This window comes from Notechis scutatus, chromosome 2 (assembly GCF_049901735.1).
Source record: "Notechis scutatus isolate UNSWTSFEM ecotype Mainland chromosome 2, rNotScu1.2, whole genome shotgun sequence".
NCBI lineage: Eukaryota > Metazoa > Chordata > Lepidosauria > Squamata > Elapidae > Notechis > Notechis scutatus.
In genome coordinates, this window is record NC_142010.1 from 154,400,000 (window position 1) to 154,419,327 (window position 19,328).

At 40.0% G+C, this 19,328-nt stretch overlaps 1 protein-coding gene across 1 annotated transcript; it reads right to left on the reverse strand.

Annotated features, from left to right (window-relative positions):
• Positions 1-30: 30 nt before the first annotated feature.
• Positions 31-7,024, reverse strand: LOC113417665 (selenide, water dikinase 1). The gene is made up of 8 exons (XM_026676159.2): positions 6,635-7,024; positions 5,895-5,998; positions 5,616-5,723; positions 4,759-4,913; positions 2,570-2,660; positions 2,113-2,212; positions 1,205-1,417; positions 31-740 (listed from the first exon to the last, which is right to left on the reverse strand). Exons 1-8 carry the CDS (start codon positions 6,921-6,923, stop codon positions 511-513), a joined length of 1,290 nt encoding a protein of 429 aa, XP_026531944.2. The 5' UTR covers positions 6,924-7,024; the 3' UTR covers positions 31-510.
• Between the last annotated feature and the right edge of the window lie 12,304 nt (positions 7,025-19,328).

Here is a 19,328-nt window from a genome sequence, read left to right on the forward strand (position 1 = left end):
ATGTGTTAATAATGTGTTAGCACACCATCCTTTAGAAATCAACTTTTTATTAACTCAATCACCCATAATTTACAACCAAAGCAACAATCCATGAAGCTGAGCTTGGCACTGCTCCTCTAGGATTCCTCCGCTCCTCCAAGACCTTGTAAGGTTTTCAGGGAGATGCTTCATAAAGAGAAGAGAGACCTCTAAACTCAGCCAAATGGCTTTTTGAACCACCCACCCCTCCTTTTGGACCAGCTGCTCAGTCTGACCAAAAGTTGGGAGAGCTCAGTAGGCAGAATTATTCCAATAAATAATTTGAATTACCATATTCTCCATATCATCCATGCTAGCAATTTACCTGCAAGCAGGAGATGACTTCAAAACTAATCATCTCAGATAGCAGGGAGGAATCAGCCATCAACCAATAAGGAAACAAGTTCTGGGCAATTTGTGCTGTAGAAACTTAAGACTGTGTTGCCCTTTTCAACTGCAGAGCTGACAGTGGGGAGAAATCATTTTCCCTTCTCATGAGGCAACTTCAGGGCTAGCACTAGAATTGTTATCCTGAGGGGAAGCACTGGCTCCCCGTGGGGTTACTTCGATAATACGAGGTTTATCAATGATTCGAGCTGTCTGGTTGCCTTTCTCCACAATGCCAATGATCCAAGCTTGGTGTCCTTCTCCATATTTAGGTGACTTTATTTCAGCACAGAAGCGGGCAGCTTGCTCCCGGGGTAGACAAATCAGCAGCCCCCCTTGTAAGAGAAAGACAGCAAATTATAATCAACAAAAAACGATAGTTCCCCATCCCTCTGTAACCACTGTAGATTAACCTAAACTCTTACAATCTGCTAAATCAGGGGTCTTCAAATTTGACAGCTTTTTAAGTCTTGTGGACTTCAACTCCCAGAATTCCTCCTCCAGTCATGTTAGCTCAGGAATTCTGGGAGTTGAAGTCCACAAGACTTAAGTGTGCCAAGTTTGAAGGCTCTTGTGCTATAAGGTAAGATTTCACAAAGCTCAGTTTTTACACAACAAATCCATACCTAATTGTTTTGTTTTAATTTCAGCAGTTGTGGGAGGACTAGGGAAGTGAAGTAATTTTGTTATATGTTTGGGAATCTGCAATTGTTGCTGATCCACTACACGTCATTTAGAGATGTTCCACAGAATCCAGGTCTACATTTTTCTTGTTCATTGCCTGGTTTATCCAACTTACCAGAAGTCTCTGGAGAAGTCCCTTGGAGGAGCCTGGACCGGTTGCCACATGCTTTGCTAATAGCAGCCATCTTGGCAATGATGGGTAGATTATGAATGACAAATGATACCTCGCTACGCTGTTGCTTAGCCAAGTTCTGTGCGTGGCCCAGAATCCCAAATCCTGTAATGTCTGTGGCAGCATGGGCATTGAAAGTATGCATCAAACTGGCAGCTGAAGAGAAGGAACAAATGTGGCATAAGTGATAACAAAATAGCAGTTAAACCTGTACACAGTAGCTCTTATCTAACTGCTATTTGTCCTATAACTAAAACAGTAAGAATCATTATCTAGTGCTGGTTTTTAATAGGAGGCATCTGAAGTTGGTGGCAGAAATATATTCCTAGAAGGATACAATAATTATAAATCCATAATAGATGGATTTATAACTGCCCATTATATATTAGGAAGCTCCCAATAAAAACAATTTTGTACATGTCTAGTTATTCTACCTCTGATTTCATATTAATTTAATTGCTATGCAATTATTTTAATATTGCCTCTATAGGCCAATGAACTGTAATTTTACAATCTCAGAAACGTAACCAATCATGTGGCAAAAACCTTGCGATCATTTCACATAGTTTGTTTAGGTTTTTTTTGCAAATCAATACCAATCAAGCTCAAAATATCTTGCCATGGTACATTAATTACTTTAATGTCATGTTTTTAACTGTTTCCCTAAATAGGTTTTTGTAGGGTTGAATGCTAACTGTGAAAATAAAACAACTCTTGTACTAGTGGTTGTCTGACCATACTCTATGCACTCCTTTAAAGAACAGAGGTAAGATGTTTAAATATGTAGAGAGCCCAGGCAGCCTTGTGCTGCAAACTGAGTTAAAGACCCAAACCAATATTTAGGCCCCTACCTGTTCTGTTCAGCATGGCCATACTAAACATAGCTTCCTGGTAGGCCAATTCAACATCTTCTTTGGAGACCACCAGCTTAATCTTATTCCACCGCTCTGGCTGGAAGAAAAATACAAGCATTTGAAATGGCTCTGAGGTTTCACTCTTCCCTAGCAGAAGAAAGAATATCTGCCAGTTCATCATGACATCAATCAAGAACTCCGCTCTTTAACACAAAGAATCTTAGTTGGGACAAAACCAACAATTTCCCCTGCAATTTACTACCTTCATGCCCAGTAAATGATAGATTTTGGATGGGAATACAGTATTCTAAAGTTGCCTTGCATTTTGGAGCCTGTTCTCAGGAAGTATTTTGCACTTTTCCATGTGTGTATGGGAGTGGGGTTAATTTCCTCTCTATTGGTATGCATAAACATGAAGAGAGATATGCCCATTTCCCCATGGATAAATACTTACATTATCTAACCACTGGTGAGCATTTACAGCCACTTGAGTCCCCAGAGGCTTGGTAAGCACAAGGACATCTCCTGGAACTGCACTGTCTGGCCTAGAATCAAAGGAATAAGAATCCAACTTTTTTTTAAAAAAATAAGTTATTATTTTCTGTCTTAATAGGATAATCTATAACCTGCAAAGCTTATTTACTTTACACAGATTCACAAAAAATACAAGTTCAAAAGAAAAAAAAATACAGTACTCACTGACAATAATTGGGATTAGGAACTTCACTGAGTAACACCGTTATAAGGCATGGCATGATGTTTCTCTGGACTTATGACAGCAGTTCTGGTTACTTGCATTTCTTCAGCATGGCCATACTAAAGATGATGCATGGTTGTAGTGTCCCATGGTCACATGATCACCATTTGCAAAGTCCTGCTGGTTTCCCCATTGACTGCTTGTCAGAAGTCAGCAACAAAGGTGACAAACGGAGATCCCATGACCGTGGGATGCTGCAATGTCACAAGTGAACTGAGCACCTGAATCACAATCACATGATGTCAGGGATTCTGTGACGGCTGCAACTATGACACATATCATTAATACTCCTTGTTTATTGCAGTCATAATTTTGAATTTTGTCCTATTTAATTACCTTTCTTGACACAATCATTAAGTGAATCACTGTAGTTATTAAGTTAGTAACATGGTTGTTAAGTGAATCTGGCTTCCCCACTGATTTTGCTTGTCAGTTCACAAAAAGTGGTCCCATCACTATCACCACCCCAGACATTGCTAAGCACCCAAATTTTGATCACATGATCACGAGGATGCTGTAACACGCATGTGAATACTCTCATAAATCACATTTTTCAGTGCTGTTGCAACTTTGAACAGTCACTAAACAAACTGTTGTAAATCAAGGACTACCTGTAAGGATTACCAGTACCCACAGTAATAACAATGTACAACAGCATTCTATTGGTTTAGTTTTGGGAATGAAGAAATAGAATTTTAAATTCCTATCGTAACTAGCCTCCACAGTTGGTGCTTTAAAAATCCCCAACCTTGGAGAATCCTAAAAGGGATATTCCCAGAATTGATCACACATCTTCATTTCTTTAGGACTAACCAAAAGTCATCCAAAAATCAGGACAAAAGTACCTAATCACCTTTCTGTATCAACAGATTTTTAATCTGTTGTAACGTATTCTATTGAGCCAAACTACAGGTGGGTGCAAATAATTTGTAAAACATTCCTAGATGACAGTGAGAAAACTGGGTGTAACTGTTTTGGCCTAGAATGATATATAAACTGTCCCATATGTAAAACTAATCTGTATCTCAACATGCATGAATTTGTTTAATGCAATTTATGAATCCAGCTACTGCTGGCAAAATGATCTGTGCCACCTTCAACATCACATAATAGGCTTATTGTTTGCTTGCTGTATGTCATCAGAATAACTGCTAGATTTTTTTTAACTTGAATTCTAATCTCTCAACCTGCTGAAGATTCTTATGACACCCATTTTTAGAACCTTCCATACTAAATCTGAAAGCATCTTCAACATACGAGGCAGGGAGATATCTAGGCAAATGCACTTTACACCAGTACAGTCCCAACATAAGCTATAAACCCTCTGAATTAGCATTCTCAAAATTTAAATTGATTTTAAATATTGTTCAGAAATGAAACTTCCAAGAAATACTGGAGGATTCTGAAAATAAGCATGCTGTTTTTTGCATCTCTAGTTCTGATTCAAATATCAAGTAAAAATTTGCAGGAATTTGAGAGGAAATGGATATTACAAATAATTCAGAAGGAACTACCCATCCTGATAAATTTTGTTACAACATAAAGTCCATGCACTGAGTCACTGGAGTCCTATTTTGTACATGATTTGGTGTCCCACACAACAGCACAAATATTAATATAGTTTAGCTTCAAACATAATATTTACTTGCTTTGAATTCTATTCAACTTTATCTAATTCTTCTTTTAAAATAATTCTGTAACTTAAATTTAGTAAACTACATAAAAAAGATCCTTAATTCAATTTAGTTCTCATTTTTCTAAAGTTTGGACTGAGTTAGTAACAAGAATTCTCATAGCAATTTTAGACTCTGCAGCATGTTGGTCTCATCTATACACATACTTTACTTTTTCAAATTCCCACTTATTAATTAGAGTTCAATACTCACATAATAAATTCATTGGGCTGACAAACAACTGTTGCAACCCCGCCAACAATGATCCAAGGATTCAAGACAGTCTGCCCGCCAGTTACTGAAGTGCCACCATCCTCTGCTGCATCCCTGAAACCTTTGATTATCAGAGGCATGATTTTTTCCCGTTCCTGGCAGACAAATGACAAAAAGGATTTAAGAACCATTTGTAACCATCAAACAAGGATCATCTGCTACTGGATCCAATTAAGTGGGGTGCAAGGATTGAACATGGAATCTTCTGCACTGAAATTATAATGGGAAATTTTCTTGTACCATTTGTAACTTATGTTGATAGATGTAAACTGTTAAAAACCTGTGGGAACTAAGTAGCACAGAGGTCATAATAAATTAAAAAATCCCAACTAAGTTGCAGTTTTGGTTAATTATGTTACTGTAGGTGAATGGAATTATTGTCTATTCAGTGAAACTTATTTAAACAAATGATGAGTTAGTGAATTGTGAAACAAAACTACTTGTAATTACAGATTAATATGCCTAATTATTAAATTAAACATTACCTTTCTGAATTGAGAATGATGAAAATAATTACGGAATGATTTTTTTAAACTGTTTAATTCCCTCTTTTGATTCAAAAAAATTCAATGTGTAGGAACATAACTCAGTGCTCCTCCTAACCCTAGAAACAATAGAGTGGGGACAGGCTAACACTCAACGTTTCCTTTATTCATTCAGGGGGATAGACTTCTGGTCTGCATATTTTAAGACAGAAATCACTGAACTGTATTATAACTTGAGTTGTTGCATTGAACCCAGCCAGCATATTAAAAAAAACATATTCAAATTATTTTAAGAAATAAAATATTTCTCACCTCTTCAGTCATTTTCTGGCTCACACTCAGCAGCATAAGCATGTTGTCACATTCGGTGATGCCCATGGCATAGAGGTCACTCAGCACATTAGCACAAGCAATGCGGCCCTAAATCAGAATAATGAAAATTACTAGAACTGAGCAAGAAGGGCAAGGCAACTATTATAATCAGCTGAGGAGGAAACCTAATTTCAATGACACAGCTCAAACTTTTCTAAATTGACCAATTTAGAAGTGGAGGACCACTTCCTCCACCTTCTCACCAGCACACGAACTCACCATCATATAGGGGTCTTCTACTAGTGGGTAAAAAAAGTCTGTAGTCTGCACCAGGGACAGACCCCCATGCCTCAAAGGAATCACACAGGAGTCCATTCCAATGCCTGTAGAGAAGAGGGACCACAGCATTCTTGAACGTTTAGAATCATTTCCAATTCAAGCCATTACTTGGAAGTTGATTGTATCTTCATTTTCAGTGCTTATGCAATAAAATAGGGAATGTGGTGAGGCACTGTCTAGGTTACAGAATGGACAGCAAGCAAAAGGGGCGAACGCTTCTCAGTCGAGGGCCATGCACCATGTTGGGGAGTGGGTTTGGTAGCCTCCAGTAGGCTAAAGTTAAAAACAACAGCAAATCATTTCCCCAACATTGAATTGTCCACAAAGTGTCCAAGACTTCGGACGAAGTTCAAACCAAGGGAGATTTTTATTTTACAGAGCCTGGCATATATATTATCCACGCGTAAGGTTATGTGGGAGCAAGAAACTAAAATCGAAACGCATGCGGCTTGTTTAAAATGACTTCCAGACTTTATGTCAATTAAAAAGTTTCAAACAGGGCAGCCATTCGATCCGTAGCCCAGACGTCACCCACGGCAACACTCTCCTAACCCGCTCTTCAAATTTGTGTGCCGCCCCTTGTTCCATCGTTCACTACTAAGCGCTCCCACCAGTTTCGAAACACACACACACACCCCCACCGTAGCACCTAAAAGGCCGCTTTCCCCGCCAAGCCTTACCTAGGGTGGGAGGACTCCCGGCAGCCCCCGTATCCCCGGCCCCGGCCAACCCAGCATGGGAAGTGTTAAGTCCCTCCAGGAGTCTGAGCAGCGTCTCCTGGGGGACTTTGCAGCCTCAGCCGCGCAGCTCCCCGTAGCTGGTGAGCCTCCAGCCCGAGTTCAGACCCAGAGCCTCAGGCTCAAACGGCCGGTAACCAGGCGGCCCGGGCGGCAGGGCGGCGGGACTTGGAGCGGTGGCTGTCGCCAACGAAGGGAGGGTGGCAGAGGGAGAACCGGCCACCGCCGCCATGATGGCTCCACAGCAGTAGCTTCTTTCCCCGCGAGAGCTGGGGCACAGGGAGAGAGAGAGAGAAAAAAGAAACCCTTCGCCAAGCTGCGCTCGGGCAGGGCGGGGAAAGAGCGGGCACGCATTCCGCCTTCACCCGCCCGCGGGTTGTTCTCCAGCCGAGGAAAAATCTCGCGAGAAGTCGGGGGGGGACGACGCTTTCAGGGGGAGTGGGGGTCACGTTTAAACTGTAACCAGGGGCAGCGTGGAAGGGGGCGTTCCAGACAAAAAAATTAAAAATTGCTCTCTTTTCCCCCCCTTAAACCTTCTGGAATCTAGAGCGCGATTATCGCGACATGAATGTACCGGTGGAATATCATTTGGCGTAAAAACGTGAGATGGAGATTTCTAGTACTGGACACAATTCATCTTGTTTCCTTTGCACAGTGCAGAAGTAGTTTGCCACTATAGTTTTCTGAATGCGATTGTAATTTCGTACTCTGCTCCACAGACTTTTCTGATGGTTTCTCATCTATGTACCGGTACTAACCAGACTTAATTGGCAAATTACTATACTACATCCATAAGCTGCTGATACAGTTCTACAAAGGAATTGTTGAGTCTGTCATCTGCACCTCTATAACTATCTGGTTTGAGTCTGCAAACCAACAGGACAGACACAGACTTCAGAGAGTAATTAGGACTGCAGAAAAAAACAATTGCTACCAACCTGCCTTCCATTGAGGACCTGTGGACCCCATGAGTCAAAAAGAGACCTGTGAAAATATTTACAGACCCCCTCACATCCTGGACATCAACTACTACCCTCAAAACGACGCTACAGAACACTGCACACCAGAACAACTAAACACAAGGACAGTTTTTCTCCAAACACCATCACTCTGCTAAACAAATAATTCCCTCAGCACTGTCTAATTATTTACAAAATCTGCACCAAGATTTATATTAACTGTTTCCTAGTATGATTTGATTGCTTTTTGTACCCTATAACTATTATTAAGTGTTGTACCTTATGATTCTTGACTCTTGACAAATGTATCTTTTTTTAATGTACACTGAGAGCATTTGCACCAAGACAAATTTCTTGTGTGTCCAATCACACTTGGCCAATAAAGAATTCTATTCTATTCTTAGTTACATTATAGTCACCTTTTAAGAGTTTCCAGGCAGGGCTATAAGCACACAGCAAAAAATTATGTACCTTCTCAGTCAAATACCTGTCACTTAATCATGTTTATACTATATCAAGAATCCTTCAGAATTATGATGCGTTATTGACTCCAAAATGTCTCTGAATTTAAATTTCAAAAAGATGAAATTCAAATATCAGTTTGTTCAAAACCATACCTGGATTCTGTGGTTGCACTATTTAAAGGTTCTTTTTGGCATTATCTCAAACCCTAACCCTTAGTGTAACCTAACTCTTACAAGGTCCACATAAGAAGCACATCCAAAAATACTAGCACTAACTTTATTGTAAGGTTTATATTAACAGAAACTTGCAAGATTAAACCATTACAAGCCTGCAAACGCTTTATAGCCCAAAGGTTTACATTAACAGAGGCTTGCAAGCCTGAAAGTATATTTCTCCCTCATCACTTTTTAGCCCTTGAAACTAGGGAAGGTCTCTTCAGAGATGTTTGTCATGTCCACATTCTTTCTGCGAGCTAAGCTGCCTCCTATCCAATCAGAGAACTATTTATGATAATCCCAGGGGTGGGATTCAACCGGCATTACTATCGGTTTGGTGATTATGTTTTGCTGCGCGCACGTGTAGAAAACTATAAGCTGTGCCGCCAGGACACGCAGGTGCAGTGTTTGAAAAGCCTCCTTTTTCCTGATTTTTCAACCTCAGCTGTGCCACGCATAGCAGCTGAGGTTGAAAAAGCAGGAAATAAAGGACAGGTAAGAGCCCAGGCGGGTGGATGGGCCGAACAGCAGAAAACACAGAACCGGTTTGGTGTCTGCTGCTCTTTAGAACTACCGGTTCTATAGAGTTGGGCAGAACCGGTAGTATACCACCCCTGGATAAAAGCAATATGTGCATGAGAATAAATGGCATGCAAATTTCAACGAAAGAGAGTAAGAGAAGGATGACTGATGTCCCCTTGAATATATTATTTAGTATAATAATATATATTATGTCCCCTTGAATATATTAAATATGTTATTTAATAAATGGAGAAATATATAAGGAATGTTTGTTGTACATAAAAATCCTTCTAGATCACATTATGGCTCTCTTAATCCATCAAAAATGCAAAGTAGACAAAAAGAAGTGAATTATTGGGAGTTGTACATAAATACTTACAAATTAAGAGACTGGAGATGAGTTAGAATAGATGGAGAAATACAAGGAGAAAAATTAAAATATGCAAATACTGGTAAAGGATATGGTCTAAAAGAAGTACAAATGGCTATTTAATAAGAGCACATTTCTACCTGTTACATTGGTGTGACAGTTGGTATGTTAAGAAAAATATCAAAGTTGAATTAAGGGAGAATAGAGATTTTTAAAAAAATCAAGAGATAAAGTGATTCTTGTTATTTAATTCTGAGAATAAAGAAAGCAGGAATTAAATACTACACACAGTCCTGCAGGATGCTAAAGAAAGAGGGAGTTAGAATTACCAAATACAATATTGTACTTATTGCTACGTTTGAATGAAAGAACAGATGAAATAGGAGGTTATTGAAATTGGAAGGTCATGATTTCAGATTTGGATGACATGATTATTTGTGGTATGACAAAGTTAAGGTGCATGTAGATTTTAAAAATCATTTTTTTAAACAAATTTTATTAGTTTTTAAAGACAAACAAAACAAAACATAAGAACATAAAACCTCTTTTCTGAAAGTTATTTGTAAATTTTAACAAAGCAAATAAAACATTATTTTATGCAGCATTGAGACATTTCCTTATAAACACATACATATCCTTTCAAATTTCTCATTATATCTCCCTTTACTTTTATTCAATTATATTTATATTTATATTGTTGTGATTCCGGCATCTGCTACAGGTTTTTTGAATGACAGCTCCAGCGAGGAGGACTTATATGAATCAGCAAGTTCTAACGATGAGGAGGAGATGAATGCATTTGATTTGCAAGATCGGCTTGAACCTTCAAACTCCTCCACCCTTCAATTAGGTGGTCAGCCGGGAACGGGTGATAATGAGGAACAAATGTTATCTTCAGGTGAAGAAGATGATAATTTGGATGATTGCTGGGTAGATGTCAGGACAAGACGTCTCCTGACAAGGAGGAACCAACGAGGATACAGTAGGAGAGCAGACCAGCAATTAGACTAATTAGTTACTCTATAAAGGAGAGATATGACTTTGCACTTTGTCCGGAACAAAGGGTCTATTTGCAAGAGAGAACTGAAGAGCACAGTTTGGAGGATTTTGATCTGAAATATCTTGTTGGGATTTGGATTTAATTCTGTTGGAACTTCTACTTATTGGAATTATTTTGTGAAGGATTTTGATCTGAAGAATCTTGTTGAGTCTTGGATTTAGTTCGTTGGAACTTTTACTTATTGGAGCTATCTGTGAAAATTCCTGTTTGCTGCCTTTCTTTACAAGGACTGTTGCTTTCAGCCTTATCTGTTTACTTTAAAAGGTGGGACATAACATTTTCCTGTTTGCTGCCTTTCTTTACAAGGACTGCTGCTTTCAGCCTTAACTGTTTATTTTAGAAGGTGGGACATAACATTTTTGTTCGGACCTAACAGACCATCTTTGCAACGATGGATTCAACTCAAATGCAACAATTGGTGGAGCAGCAACAGATGCAAATAAATCAATTACTCCAGAGCAACGTATCCCTTCAAAATCAGGTAACACAATTATTATCGCTCGCTGCCAATTCTCAAACTGTTTCAGCTGCAGCTGGAGTTCCCCTGCACCCCCTGTGAGAAAAATTCGATAGCTATGCCAGATAAATTTTCTGGGCAAACGGACATGTTTTCAACATTTTTGGGTCAGTGCCAATTGTATTTTTCTGTGAGGCCGGAGGATTTTCCAACTGATCGAGTTAAAATTGGCTTTATTATTAGTTTGTTAACCGGGCAGGCTGCCAAATGGGCTACTCCTTATTAGTACAAGATAGTCCATTACTGGACGATTTCCAGGGGTTTATTCAACAGATGAACGTTATGTTTGAGAATCCAATTAAATCTCAAACTGTGGACAGAAAATTGAGGGATATTATTCAAGGTAAACACTCATTGCAAGAATACGTTGCAGAATTTCGCTTGTTGTGTATGGACTCCACCTGGAATGAACCAGCTCACATGGCAGCATTCCAAGAGGGTTTGTCCGACATTATCAAGGATGAACTAATTCATGCAGAGCGTGCTTCAACTTTGGACACATTGATTACTCAATGCTTACGTATTGAAGCTCGCCACAACATCGTGGGTGTAAACGGACCGTTGCAGAGCCACCTGTGTTTCCTCGTTCACGCACCCGTCTATGAGGGTTTTCCAATCCAGAATTCCAGCAGAGGAGCCGATGGAGATAGGCGCACTCCGCCCTCGTTTAACAGTTCAGGAACGATCGAGAAGATTTCAGGAAGGTTTGTGCCTTTATTGCGGGGTTCGGGACATTTTGCAAATTCCTGCACTCGGAAGGGGACTCGTGGACCTGTATCAAAACCCATTGCTGGTCCGTCGGGAACGGGGTAGGCCCGACCTCAGGAAACCCTAGGTCGGGCACAGTATTCACTTTCATCTCAAATTGCTGAAGTTAATTCTGGCCCTCCTCGACATTTACTTTTGGACACTCGCATATTCTTGCAATCTCGGAAGGAGGGAATCCCTGCCGTGGCACTGGTGGATTCAGGGGCTACGACTAGCTTTATGGATTATGATTTCGTAAAACATTTCAAAGTTCCTTTAGTGCCTGTGAATCCCCCATGCAGGTGGAAACCGTAGATGGGCGCGAACTCAAGTCGGGACCTATTCGCTTTGCCACCCAACCACTGCGTATGCGTATTGGGGATCACGAGGAGGCGATAAGTTTTTATATCACTTCGAACCTCCATCTTCCTTTGGTGCTCGGAGTATCCTGGCTGCGTCTACACGATCCGTTGGTGGCTTGGGCGCAGAACGCTGTTTCTTTTCCAAGCTTGCAATGTGTGGACCACCTGAGACATGTCTGTGCAGGCCAACATATTGTCGCTTCTGCTGCCTCGATTCCTTCAGAGCTGTCGGATTTCCCGATGTTTTCAGTGAACAGGAGGCAGATCAATTACCACCACATCGTGTTTATGACTGTCCCGTGGATTTGATACCGGACGCTCCATTACCAAAGGGAGGTTGTATTCTTTGTCTGAGCCTGAACTAGTTGCACTTCGAGAATTTTTGAATAAAAATCTAGCTCGGGATTTATTCGACCTTCGTCATCCCTCTTTCAGCACCCGCTCTTTGTCAAGAAGAAGTCGGGAGAACTTCGCTTTGTTGTGACTATAGACGCTTAAATGCTATCACTGTGAGAAATAGCTATCCTTTACCGCCATCTCCGAATTGTTGGAGCGGTTACGGGAAGCTACAATTTTCACGAAACTTGACTTACGTGGAGCTTACAATTTGGTTCGGATGCGTAAGGGAGACGAGTGGAAGACGGCTTTTGGCACTCGTTATGGTCATTTCGAGTACACCGTTATGCCATTTGGTTTGACCAACGCTCCTGCTGTATTTCAACATTTAATGAACGATATCTTTCGAGACATGTTGGATAAGTTTGTTGTCATATATTTGGACGACATTTTGATTTATTCAAAATCTAAAGAGCAACATCTTCAGCAGGTGCGTCAAGTGCTTCAGCGTCTTCGGGAACATAAACTTTATGCTAAATTAGAAAAATGTTTCTTTTTCAGTCGCTCATCGAATTCTTGGGACACATTATTTCTCCTGTGGGCATTGCTATGGACCCCAAAAAGGTTGAGGCGTTGTGTAGTTGGGAAGCTCCTCGTCGGGTTAAAGATGTGCAACGACTTTTAGGATTTGCCAACTATTATCGGACTTTCATTCCAGGTTTTGCGAAGATAATGGATCCCATAACCCAGCTTCTTTGTAAGAAGGTTCCATTTGTGTGGGGGCCTCCACAACAACAGGCTTTTGACACTTTGAAAAAGCATTTATAACTGAACCCATATTGAAGCATCCTGATCCGGATCGCCCATTTGTGGTCGAGACAGATGCTTCTAATGTCGCTATCGGAGCAGTGCTGTTACAAGCTTCGGAGGATGGCGCTCTTTTGTTTCCTTGCGCTTATTATTCTAGGAAGCTTACAGCTTCGAACGCAACTATACCATTTGGGAAAAAGAGTTGTTAGCTATTAAGGTTGCTTTTGAGACTTGGAGACATCATTTGAGGGAGCTCGACACAAGGTGGAGGTTCGGACAGATCATAGGAACCTGGAACATTTGACCACGGCTAGGAAATTGAATCAAAGGCAGATTCGTTGGTCGTTATTTTTGCCAGATTTAATTTCTCGGTTACTTACGCTCCAAGTGGTCAGAACCGGAGGGCGGATGCATTATCTCGAAACCGGAGTATACTTATGCCAAGATCCTCTTCCTTTACGGACAGTGTTACCACCGGAATCTCTAGCCGTACTGCAGGAACCGGTAGATTTACGGGCCCAACTACGAGAGGCGCAACGCTTGGATGTGTGGACGCAGCAGAGATGGGAGGACATTGGCCCAACTTCTCCATGGTCTTTTGAAGACGATCTGCTTCGATATCGGGTTTATTATATGTGCCTACCAGACCGTTGAGGGCTCTCATCATGACACAATGTCATGATAACCCAGCCGCTGGTCATTTTGGATTACACAAGACCTTGCATTTGGTCACTCGGACTTTTGGTGGCCTCGAGTTCGTCATGATGTGTCTTCTTACGTCCGCTTCTTGCGTTCAATGTAGGCAAGCGAAAAGCAGCATCCGGTGCACCTCCTGGACTTTTGCAACCCTTGCCGACTCCAAGTAGACCATGGGGAGCGATCTCTATGGACTTTCTGACACATTTACCGTCTTCATCGGGGTTCACAACAGTGCTTGTGGTAGTGGATATGTTGACTAAATGGCCCATTTCATTCCCTGTCGGAAATTACCATCGTCCCCACTTCGGCTCAGTTATTTTTGCAACATATCTTCCGTCTACATGGACTGCCTGATAGAGTGGTTTCTGATCGTGGGGTCCAGTTTACGGCAGAATTTTGGAAACAGTTAATGGCGGCTTTGCAAGTGAAAGTATGTTTAGCGCCAGCGCACCATCCGGAAACTGATGGCGGGACGGAGAAGGTGATTGGGATTCTTACTCAATATTTGAGATGTTTTGTTAATTTGCGACAAAACGATTGGGTGAAATACCTCCCGTTAGCAGAATTCGTTTAACAACTCGCAGCATACCTCCACCCGTGTCACGCCATTTTTTGCAAATATGGGTTATCATCCGCGTTTCTTCCCATTAACTATGATGGATTCCCCAGTTCCTGAGACCCAAGAGTTTTTGGAAGAACTACACGCAGTTCGCCGTCTACTGATACAACAATTGAACAAGGCAAAAGAAGATTATAAGCGGTTTGCAGATCGGTCCCGTCGAGATACACCTCCGTTAGTTGTGGGTGATAAAGTGTGGCTATCTACAAAACATCTGAAGGTCGATCGCCCTATTAGAAAACTTGATCATCGGTTTATTGGTCCGTTCCCGATTGAGGCAGTTATTAATCCCGTGGCATACCGCCTCACTTTGCCACGATCCATGCGTATTCACCCGTCTTTCATCGATCTCTTTTGATTCCTGATTCTTCTGTTTGTCGATTACGTGATTCTGCTGAACCGGGTCCGTTATCATTGCCTTCTGAGGAGCCTGCTGTTGACGATACGGTGGTCGACGCCCTGATTCCCGTTGGCTCAAAGGTCGCTTCCAGTATTTGGTCAGGAGGAGGGTAGATGACTCGGAGGTTTGTTCCTGGACGGATGCGTCTACACTTCATGCTTCGGATCTGCTTCGAGACTTTCATGCACGCTTCTTCGAAACCGCATCCGGATCGCCAGACCCGGGGGAAGGGCCCTGCGGTGAGGGATAGTGTTGTGATTCCGGCATCTGCTACAGGTTTTTTGAATGACAGCTCCAGCGAGGAGGACTTATATGAATCAGCAAGTTCTAACGATGAGGAGGAGATGAATGCATTTGATTTGCAAGATCGGCTTGAACCTTCAAACTCCTCCACCCTTCAATTAGGTGGTCAGCCGGGAACGGGTGATAATGAGGAACAAATGTTATCTTCAGGTGAAGAAGATGATAATTTGGATGATTGCTGGGTAGATGTCAGGACAAGACGTCTCCTGACAAGGAGGAACCAACGAGGATACAGTAGGAGAGCAGACCAGCAATTAGACTAATTAGTTACTCTATAAAGGGAGAGATATGACTTTGCACTTTGTCCGGAACAAAGGGTCTATTTGCAAGAGAGAACTGAAGAGCACAGTTTGGAGGATTTTGATCTGAAATATCTTGTTGGGATTTGGATTTAATTCGTTGGAACTTCTACTTATTGGAATTATTTTGTGAAGGATTTTGATCTGAAGAATCTTGTTGAGTCTTGGATTTAGTTCGTTGGAACTTTTACTTATTGGAGCTATCTGTGAAAATTCCTGTTTGCTGCCTTTCTTTACAAGGACTGTTGCTTTCAGCCTTATCTGTTTACTTTAAAAGGTGGGACATAACATTTTCCTGTTTGCTGCCTTTCTTTACAAGGACTGCTGCTTTCAGCCTTAACTGTTTATTTTAGAAGGTGGGACATAACACATATCCTTTCAAATTTCTCATTATTTCTCCCTTTACTTTTATTCAATTATATTTCTTTTCAATATTTATCTATTTTATATGTTTTTATTCATTATACTTATATTTTCATCTGACTTGTTTTATTCTCTTCTATCTTTTATTCTCAATTATCCTCTTCTAACATTCCTCCAAGGTTTTATTAACTCAATCAAGCATAAACACACAAAAACACAAAACATAGAAACATAAAACTAAAACATCTTTTCTGAAAGTTGCTTAGTCCCGGGTTACAACTCTTCTTACAGACACAAATTCAAGTTCATATTCATTTTATATACCATTCCATATTTATTACCATTTTCAATTTTCTATATAGCTTCTCATCTCTTTTAAACTTTCTTAGCTTTATTTTATTTATCTCATCTCAATTCAAATCATAATATTTATTATTCTTTGTTCTGTTTCCAGCTATCCATTTATCTTTCTTCTTTAAACAAAACTTTTCCTGTACACTAATTGGAGTATGATGCCTTTATCTCTTTCCCCTACATTTATAATACTTAATATAATACATAGCTTACATTGGGATTCTGTTTGGTACATTCTAAAATTATACAATATTTTTTATTATCAATGCCAATACAAATCTAATCATTAATATTAGTATTCATTTATATCTTAAACACTTTACACGTTACTTTTCAGTTGAATATCATACTTTTATGGGAACACTTCTGTTTTCCATAATTATTTCCCCCCCACATCACATATTTTAAGTCATTATTTCATTAAAATGTTCCCCCTTCTCCTACTTCAAATCTCTCATTTATTTCATTGCCTTCTTTTTCTTCACAAAAAATTTCATTAAATTACACTAAATGTTTTATCACATTTTAAATTACATATTGTTTCTAATTTTCTAAGATTATTTCTAAATACAAATATAAAAACACAATCTTATGTACCTTTCCAGTATCCCTTTTTCAATAAAGTTTACCCATTATCTCTAAAATAATTTTGTTTCTTTACATCTTGCTCCCCACCATTGAGGCTTCTCATCCCTTCCTTTCTCCCTTGCTTATTCTTCTCCTTGCCCTTTTTACCACCTTGTCTCTCCACCTCCCTTTTCTTCTTCTGCTTTCCTCCTTTCTGTTGTTTTCTAACATAGTATCCACTTTTCACCTTATTTTTCTCTTTTTTGGTTGTTTTTCCAAGTCTTAAAGTCCCCTTTTCCTTTTCCTCTTTCTCCTTTCTTTCCCCAAATAGAGTCACTTGTTCATCAAAGATGGCTTCTTCTTTATCCCAGTCATCCTGTTGCGCAGTCAGCTTTTCATAAGTACAAACTGCCATTTCTAAAAATTGAAAGAGAGTGCCAAGAGAGTCCTTCCCTTCTTGTTCTTCTTTTTTGTATTTTTGGTATTCGAATTTCAATTCATCCACAAGTGATGCCATTGTAGAGAGAAAAAGTTTGTCCAAACAACCACCCAAGTGCTTTTAATCAAAGATAGTTCTCAGAAGTTCCAAAGTCACCAAACAATCCAAATAAGCTGTTTCTTTTAATACTTTATCCTTTCTTCACTTTCTCTTTCTGGGGTTACTGTTTAGTCACAAAGTTCCATTTAAATATATCTTTTAGAAGTCTTATTAATGTTTAATAACTCTTTAAAATTCTAGGCAGTCTTCTCCTTATTTTCAAATTCTGCTCCATTTTTTTTTTCCTCTCCCTTCCCACTCACAGCAAAAAAGGTTTTTTTTAAAAAAAAAGTTCAGAAATCCTTATCCCTTCAGCATTTAATTACCTCCAATGCGGGTTTTCCGATTTCTCTTATGGTTCCATCCGCTGTCACGTTAGGAAGGAGAGTGAAAAGAAAGAAAAAAAAACTTTTCCTTTTAAAATTCCATTCACCGCTTGTAACTCTCTCTGGAAACAAATTATCTTTTGCAAATTTCAAGTTCCAGGGTACTTTCTCTTACTTTATCCCGGTCAGCAAAAACCACTTTCACTTCTTCGCGACTCCTCCTGCATTTTCTTTTTCCGGCTGAGCTCTTCTATGTGGCGGCCATTTCTGACCGCCGCTCAGCTGCCTTTGGAAAAGGGGGTTTTGCTGGCTAGGGAAGAGAGGTGCGATGTCTCTCGACCCTGCCAGATCCCCCCTGTCTTCGCCACCTTCTATGGAGGTGGCTTAGCCCCGAAGCCGGGTGGCTCGGGGCACTCGGGCAGTGAGCGCAGGCAGAAACCGCGTACAGTCGCGGATTCCTACCTACCCCGAAGCACTGCAAACTGGAAGTCCTAGATTTTAAAAATCATTTTATTATATGAGCCATAGTGAGAATTTGGAATAGGTTTAAGACAAAATCATCTCCCTTTCTGGTTGTCAACCCGAGAAGCCCTTTTTAAAAGGGAAATGATGGTTAAGCAAAAATGGTTTATCTATGCTGATTTGTTGAAAATTCCCAAGGAGAATTTAATTTAAAAACAAAAAAAAACTTGGAGCTTGAAGATTTTACATGGAATTGGTTTCCCTATGCTGAGCTAATGAAAGTATTTAAACTGAATGAAAAGGCTTATGAATTTGAAAGCGGTAAAACTGAATTTGTTGTAGAGTTCTGTACAAAAGATGATCATATTGCTAAGATGTACAAACCTTTATTGAAAATGAAAACAGAAGACAAAACATTAAAGATTGTATGATAAAATGAGCAAAACGTTTTTGGATATAATAAACAGTTGAATCACTAGGAGAGTGTGTGGAAGAAAGGGTTGAAATTTACATAGAATTATAATCTTAACAAGAATTTTTATAAAATAGGTAACATTGTTACAGGTAGTCCTCAACTTACAACAATTCCTTTATTGACCATCTGAAGTTACAACAGCACTGAAATAAGTAACTTAATGACAATTTTTCACAGAACTGTTGCAACATCACTGTGGTCACATGATCAAAATTCAGATGCTTGGCAACTGACTCATATTTATGATGGTTGCAGTGTCCTGGGATCATGTGATCAATTTTTATACATTCTGATCAGCAAAGTCAATGGGGAGGCCAGATTCATTTAAAAATATGTTACTAATTTAACACAGTGATTCACTTAACAATCATGGCAAGAAAGGTCATAAAATAGGGCAAAACTCACTTAACAAATGGCTCATTTAGCCACAGAAATTTTGGGCTCAGTTGAGGTTGTAAGTAGAGGACTACCTGTACTTTGTCAAATGTCCTACTGAAATCTAAGTGTACTACGTCCACAGAAAATACATTATGAAACAATTGGAAACAAATAAATAAAAAAAAATAAAAATAAAAATTTATTATTTAAAAAAATGATTTTTTTATTTTGTAATTTGTACCGAAACACCGGTCATCGTGGAGCACGTCGAAACACACACAGTCACACACACGGAGATCCGCTCGCCCGAGTCAACGGGAAAAAAAGGCCAATCCAACTTTCTAAGCGTAAAGTTTCAGAAGAGCCAGGTGGAGAGGGAGCACCTGCTGAATGCCGATTCGCCCCCATGCCTTGGGACGAAATTTGCAAATGGCAAGCAAATAAATGGCAACCCTGTTTTTTTTGGGGGGAGGGGCGGTTTCCGAATGAAA